At 60.2% G+C, this 7,335-nt stretch overlaps 1 protein-coding gene and 1 long non-coding RNA gene across 2 annotated transcripts; both read left to right on the top strand.

Annotated features, from left to right (window-relative positions):
- The first annotated feature begins 457 nt into the window (after window positions 1-457).
- Window positions 458-4,785, top strand: LOC113962044 (toll-like receptor 13). Its single transcript, XM_027672853.1, is given in 4 exon segments — window positions 458-627; window positions 1,250-1,433; window positions 1,435-1,752; window positions 1,754-4,785. Coding segments are annotated over 3 exon segments (3,294 nt in total). The 5' UTR covers window positions 458-627; window positions 1,250-1,271; the 3' UTR covers window positions 4,568-4,785.
- A 28-nt stretch (window positions 4,786-4,813) lies between these two features.
- Window positions 4,814-6,535, top strand: LOC113962043. The gene is made up of 2 exons (XR_003532433.1): window positions 4,814-5,474; window positions 6,192-6,535. It is a non-coding gene; the product is annotated as an uncharacterized LOC113962043 (long non-coding RNA).
- Window positions 6,536-7,335: the final 800 nt, after the last annotated feature.

Genomic DNA, 7,335 nt, shown 5'->3' with positions numbered 1-7,335 from the left:
GGGGGCGGGGCTTAGGGGTTCACTTTATGGGCGGGGTCAGTTCTTCAGGGGGCAGGGCATAGGCTTGGAAACAAGACCCTCAAACCTCAGGGACCCCTAAAAACACCCCAGGGACACACCCTTGCACCTCAGGGACCCCCATCACAGGGTGGGGACCAGGGACCCCTAAACACACCTCAGGGATCCCTACTGAAACCCCAGGGCTCTCCCCGCGCTTCCAGATCCCTGAACCTCCAGACCCCGATGCACCCCAACGTCTGTAGCCTAAGAGACACCCCCAGACCTCAATAGCCCCCCTAGACCTCCGTAACCCCCCCCAGACTGCAATACACCCCCCCATCCAATGCCCCCCAGCACCATTATAACCCCCCAGAACCCAGTATCCCAGACTCTGACACACCCCAATCCCTGCAGCCCCCCAGGGTCCCCGCAGCCCCCCCAGGGTCCCCCCAGCCCCCATAACCCTACCAGATCCCAATATGTCCACAGACCCTGATGTACACCAGTCCCTGCAGCCCCCCCAGCCCCTCCATAGCCCCCCCAGCTACCCAAATTCACCAGTACAACTCAGTACAGCCCACTGGAGACCAGCATAACTCAGTACTTCCCCCGAGGAACCAAAACCAGGTGGGTTGGTTTGGGGGGGGTGGGGGAAGAGGAACCAAGAGCAGGTGGGGGGGAGCAGGAATTAAGGGGGGGAGAAGGGCACGGGACTGGGGGTCCCAGGGACCCCCCCGGGGGCCTCACCAGAAGGGGGGTGACCCAGCTGTGCCCCCCCCAGCCTCTTTGGGGACACCCAAATCCATCTGGGCAGGGACCGCCTCCAGTCACGTCACGGGGTGGGGGGGTGGGGGAGAGGGAAGCAGTGACACAAAACAATACCCAAAACTTCCCTTTTCTGCCCCAAAATCGCTTGAGGCAGAGGCAGCAGCACGGTGGGATCCTGCTGAGGGGATGGGGGTCTCCAAAATCCCTGGGGACTGGGGGGCAGGGGGGTCCCTGGGGTGCTGGGGGGGATGTCCCAGGGTGCTTGGGGGGCTCCCTGGAGTGTGTGAGGGGGGGTCCCTGGGGTGGTGTGTGGGAGAGGCCCTGAGCCCTGAGGGGGATCCCTAAAGTGTAAGGGGGAGTCTCTGGGGTGGTATGTGGGAGAGTCCCTGAGCCCCAAGGGAGGTCCTTGGGCTTTAAAGGGGGTCCCTCAGTTGCTGAAGACATCCCTCACTCCTCTCTTTCCTCCTCTCCTGCCTCTCAGGATCCCACCAGGACAGGGCAGGATGTACGCCCCACTGCTGGTGACACTGGTGACACTGGTGACGGTGCCCATGGGCATCTCTCCCTACGGCTTCCGCAACTGCATCCAGGCTCCGTGGGACCTGGGGCTGTTCCGCTGCGTCCAGCGCTTCCTGACCACCGTGGGGGCTGCCGTGGGTGACCTCCCCCCCCAACACCACCTCCCTCAACCTCTCAGTCAACATCCTGCACCAGGTGCCCCCTGACGCCTTTGCCCACCTCCCGCGGCTCTGCACCCTCGACCTGACCCACAACCGGCTGGAGCTGCTGGCCCGGGGGGCTTTCCGGGGGCTGCTGGCACTGGCCCAGCTGGACCTGGCCCACAACCACCTGTCAGTGCTGCCCACGGGGGTCTTCACTGGGCTGGGCAACCTGAGCACGCTGCGGCTGGACCACAACCCGCTGCTCGCTGTGGCCCCAGGGGCCCTGCGGGCGCTGCCCGTGCTGGCCACACTGCTGCTGCGGGGGGGGCCGGTTGGGTGCCCTGGGCCCCGTGGCTGCGGCTGTGGGGCACCTTCCCCGCCTGGATCTGCTCGACCTGTGCGGCAACACCCTGTCAGCACTGGCACCGGGGCTGCCGCCTGCACTGAGGGTCCTGCTGCTCTGCAACAACTCCCTGGGGACTCTGTCAGGGGCGGCCCCCGAGGTGCTGCCCAAGGGGCTGCGGGTGCTTGACCTGTCCTACAACAACATCTCGGACCCAGCGCCCCTTGGCCGGCTGCGCCTGCACAACCTGACGCGGCTACACCTGGCTGGGAACCCACTGGACGTTGCACGGCTCCTGAGGGTGGTACCCCCGCGCTGCGTGGACGTGTCAGGCCTGCAGGTGGGTGCGGGGGGCTTGACCGAGCTTTGCCAGCACCTTGCGGGGCCGTGGCTGAGGCGGCTGCAGCTGCGGAACATAGGGCTGGCAGTGATGCCTGCCAAGGCACTGGCTGACTGCCCGGTGCTGGGTGCCCTGGACATATCCGGCAACCGGCTGCAGAATTTGAACTGTGTGGGGCAGCTGCTGGGCCTGGCACAGCGCGCGGCACTGGGCGAGCTGGTGGCCGAGCACAACCTGCTGCGGTGGCTGCCGTCGTGCCATGGGGCCCCAGTGCTGCGGCGGCTCCACAACATGTCTCTGCGCTTCAACCGCATCCTGGTGGCTGGTCCCCGTGCCTTCGCCAACACTCCGGCGCTGCGGCGGCTGCGGCTGGATGTGAACGGACTGGCACGGCTGGACCGTGCGGCGCTGTGGGGACTCCACGACCTGCGGCACCTGCGACTCGACAACAACCTGCTCACCGACCTCCTGCCTGGCTCCTTTGCCGACCTGCACCGGCTGCGTGACCTCAACCTGCGCAACAACCGCGTGGCTGTGCTCTTCCCCGGCGCCTTCAGGGGGCTCAAACACCTGCAGACCCTTGACCTGGGTGGCAACAATCTGCAGCACTTGGCGGCCGCTGCGCTCCAGGGGCTGCCCCAGCTGTGCCGGCTCTACCTGGACCGCAACCGGCTGCTGGAGGTGAGCGAGGCGGTGTTCCGGCCAGTACAGACCACGCTGGGCGTGCTGGACCTGCGCGCCAACGCGCTGCGCTACCTGAGCCGGCGCCCGCGGCAGCCGCCGCCTTTCCGCCACCTGCGCCGGCTCTATGACCTCAAGCTGCAGGCGCAGCAGCCGTATGGGCTGCACGTGGTCCCGCATCGCTTCTTCCAGGGCCTGGGTGCCCTGCGCTCGCTGTACCTGTCACAGAACGCGCTCTCGGCCGTGCCTGCCGATGCCTTCGATGACCTGGCGCAGCTACGGTACCTGACACTGGCCGACGGCAGTGGTGGGATGGGCGCCCTGCCTGCCGGTATCTTCAAGAACCTGAGCCGCCTGCGCAGTCTGGACCTGGAGAGCGCGGGGCTGCGTGGGCTCGGCCCCGAGGTCTTTGGCAATCTGACACAGCTGGAGGAGCTGCGCCTGGCCAAGAACGAGCTGCGCGGGCTGGACACGGCGCTTACCACACGCCTGCCCGCCCTGCGCTACCTAGACCTGCGCAAGTGCCCGCTGAGCTGCAGCTGTGCCAACGTCTGGCTGCCAGCCTGGCTGGCACAGGGGCCTGTGCAGGTGGTCTACCTGTACAATTACACCTGCGGCGAGGCAGGCGGGGCCCCGGCATACCTGCACAGTTTTGACACACGTGTGTGCTACTTGGACATGGGGCGGTACCTGTTCGCAGGGACAGCACCGGCCGTGCTGCTGCTGCTGGCGCTGCCGCTGCTGCACCACCGCGGGTACTGGCAGCTGCGCTACCACCTGTACCTGCTGCGGGCGTGGGCACGTGGGCGCTGGCGGCGGGAGCGGCGCCGCTACACCTACGACACCTTCGTGTCCTACAACTCCGCAGACGAGCGCTGGGTGCTGGAGGAGCTGGTGCCCGAGCTGGAGCGCGGGGCCCTGCGGCTCTGCCTCCACCACCGAGACTTCCGCCCCGGCCGCGCCATTGTGGACAACATCGTGGATGCCGTGTACAACAGCCAGCACACGGTGTGCGTGGTGAGCCGCGGGTACCTGCGCAGCGAGTGGTGCTCGCTGGAGATCCAGCTCGCCAGCTACCGCCTCTTTGACGAGCTGCGCGATGTCCTTGTGCTCGTCTTCCTTGAGGACATCCCTGAGGCTGAGCTCTCAGCCTTCCACCGCATGCGCCGTGTGCTGCTGCGCCGCACCCACCTGCGCTGGCCCAGCGAGCCTCTCGCCCGGCCCCTCTTCTGGGCCAAGCTCAGGGGTGCCCTGAGTGGCGGGGATGAGGAGGAGGAGGAGGACAGGGAGAGGGAGAGAGGCACAACGGGGACCCCCAGGGAGGTTCCCCATCAGAACAGCAACTTTCTGCCCCCAAACCGTGATTTTCTCTCTGGGGAATGTGCCCTGAGCAGTGAGGAGAAAGAGGAGGAGGAGGAGGAGGAGGAGGAGGTGGTCAGGGAGGAAGGTTGCCCTGACATGACTGGGATCCCTGGGGAGATTCCCCATCAGAAAAACAGTTTTGTGCCCCAAAATCACTGGGTTTCCTCTGGGGAATGTGCCCTGGGCAGTGAGGAGGAGGAGAAGAAGGACATGGAGAGGGGGGAGAAGGAGGAAGGATGTCCTGGCATGACCAGAACCCCCAGGGAGTCTCCCCCTCAGAAAAGCAGTTTTCTGCCCCCAGCTCACTGTTTTTTTTCTGGGGAATGTGCCCTACACAGGGAAGATGATGACAAGGAGGGGGAGTGGGAGGAGGAGGAGGAAAGCTCCAAGGTAAGAGAGCAGCTGCCCTAGAGCAGCCTCACCCTGGTGCAACCATGACCCCCAGGGACATTCTCCATCAAAAAAAATTGCTTTTTGCCCCCAAATCCCTGTTTTTCCAGTGGGAAATGTACCCTGTGCTGTGGGGACAATGGTGAGGAGGAGGAGAAGAGGAAGGCAAGCTGGACATCAATGCCCCCAACCCCAGCAGCTCCAGAGACCCTGGAGAATGGTCCTTCCTGGAGCCTCTGGCAGAAGGTACCTGGGGAAACTCGAGGATGATCCCTGAGATTCTGGAGTTTTGGGATACAAAGGATCCAAGGCCTGTTACATCCCCTCTGGAAGAAGAGATCCTGGCAGCTTCTGAAGGGGTTCAAGCTGCTTCAGAAGTGATTGGCACTGAAGCACAGCTCTTCCTGGCACCCCAACTGCCAGTGCTGGGCTGGATGTTGAAAGGGAAAGTCCCTTCCACACATCATGCCAATGATGCCACGTGGAGCCAGTGGATGGCTCTGATCACACAGCAAGATCACACAGAAACCCCAGTTACTCAGGGATCTTGAAAGTTGTCACAAACTGGCCTGAAGGTGAAAATTTTGGACTATCATCATCAGAGGAGGAGGAGCCACATGCTGAGGAGGCCCCACCATATAGTCAGCTCCCAGAAAATGAAAAGCGGCACGCTCTCTTCACTGACAGTTCCTGACACGTTGTAGGGACAACAGGTGGATTGAGATGCTAAGATTAAAGTGTCTCAGGTGGATCTGGACTGGCAACACTAGAGTGAATTATTTCTGGCTCAGTGGGCCCAGGACGCCTCAGGTCATCAGCAAGAGATGGAACATTGGTTCATGATGGAGGAGTGGTTTTAACCATAGACACCATGTCCTGGGTTATTCATGACTGTGAAACATGTGCTGAGAACAAAAAGGACAAGCAGGTAAAGTCTCTGTGGGATGGGGATGATGGTGGAAATACAGATATGGGGAGGCCTGGCAGATGGATCACATCATACCCTGTGTTTACAATGGTGGGAACAAGCCCTGGACAGCTGGAGACACACCCTGTGCTCACACCACTGCCTGGAAGAAGATCCTGGGCCTGGAAAAGTGAGTCCTGTACGAACATGGCCCCTAGAAAGAATTGAGAATTTCAAAAACAGCCTCATGGACCCCTGGGCCAGACAGCTCAGGATGGAGTGGGTGTATCATGTTCCCCATCATGCACCAGTCACTGGGAAAGTTGAATAGAACAATGCACCATTCAAAACCACCTTGAAAGCATTGGATGGTGGGACCTTGAAACATTGGGATCTCCATTTAGCCAAGGCTACCTGGTCAGTTCACACCCGAGGCTCCACCAACTGAGCTGGCCCTGCCCATCAGAACCTCCCTGTACCATCGGAGGGGATAAAGTCCCCATGGTGCGCATGAGGAACATGTGAGGAAAGACAGTTTGGATCAGTCCTGCCTCAAACAAAGGCAAACTCAACTGTGGGATTGTTTTTGCTCGAGGATCTGGGGGCACTTGCTGGGTGACACAGAGGGACAGGGAAACACGGTGTGTACCTCAAGGGGATTTGGTTTGGGGTGAGAAGAGTCTGCGATGTTCAATTGTATAATACTGGTTGCTGAATGACACTGCCACTGTGTCCCAGAACTCCCATGGACAATGAGGATGGACTGCTCCAGATACACCAGTTGTGAGCTCCTGAGGCAGCTTGAAACCAGCCCACAGCACCCCAGCCCTGCCCTGGGAGACATCCAGGGTGGATAGAACCCACAGTCATGGACTAAATGAACTCAACAGACACCTTGGAGGGACAGCATTGAGTGGGGAAGTGATTCCTGTGCTTGTGTGTGTGTACATATATATATATATATATATATATATATATATCTCACTCGCCTCTCTCATGTTCTCTGTTATTATTATTATTGTTGCTGTTGCTGTTCCTTTTCTTATCTCCTTGCAGTTTCCAGTAAACAGTTCTTATCTCAACCTGTGATCTTCACCGTTTGTGCCTCCAATTCTCCTCTCCAATGTGTTTTGGAGAGTCTGTGGGAGCAATAAACTGGGCAGTTCTATCCCTAAAGCACAACACAAAGCACCCCATGGCCTGGAGATGTGCCAGCAGCCCTGCAGGAGGAACCCCATCCTCTGGACAAGGTAGATATTCCCAGGAATTTCAGGGGGTAGAGCAAAACAAGGCCTGTTTTCAAGGAGCTGGTCAAAGTCCTCATCTCTTTTACTTTTGAGGGGGGAGGTAGAGGCCTGGTTTGTGTGTAAAATCTCTCTGTGGATGCTGACATTTATTGAGCCAATGGTGTGAGCTCAGACCTGGCCCTGCTTGGAGCTGGACATTGGACTGCAGAGCACTGATCTCCCTTCCCTCCTGAACTGTCCTATGAACTTCCTGACTGGACAGTCCACCTGCCTGTCAGGTGTGCCCTGAATGGCATCCCAAGGCAAAGGAATGCTCCTCCCAATTTAATGCCATGAACAAACATGGTGAGAGTTGTGTCCTCTGGGCCATGATAGAGGTGCTGAACTGCCCAGGTCTCAGCAGAGTCCCCTGTGCTGCCCCACAACGGCCCAGTATGTCCCAGTGGACACCAGGGAGGGTGCGACCCCTTCACCTCTGCTCTCTCAGCATCATCATCCAGCTGCCTTTTCTGCCCAGCTCTGTCTGCCCACCCAGGCTGTGATGGCCTCTCTTGGGTAAAAGAACACCGAGGGAGACCAGACCGAAAGTCTTGCTGGAGCTGAGGTGAAAAACATCTCCTCTCAAGAAACCTCTG

Source organism: Neopelma chrysocephalum, unplaced genomic scaffold (genome assembly GCF_003984885.1).
Source record: "Neopelma chrysocephalum unplaced genomic scaffold, ASM398488v2 Primary Assembly neopelma1_99868, whole genome shotgun sequence".
Classification (NCBI taxonomy): domain Eukaryota; kingdom Metazoa; phylum Chordata; class Aves; order Passeriformes; family Pipridae; genus Neopelma; species Neopelma chrysocephalum.
Note: the sequence above shows the minus strand (reverse complement) of the source record. Positions and strands in the feature narration are given on the sequence as shown.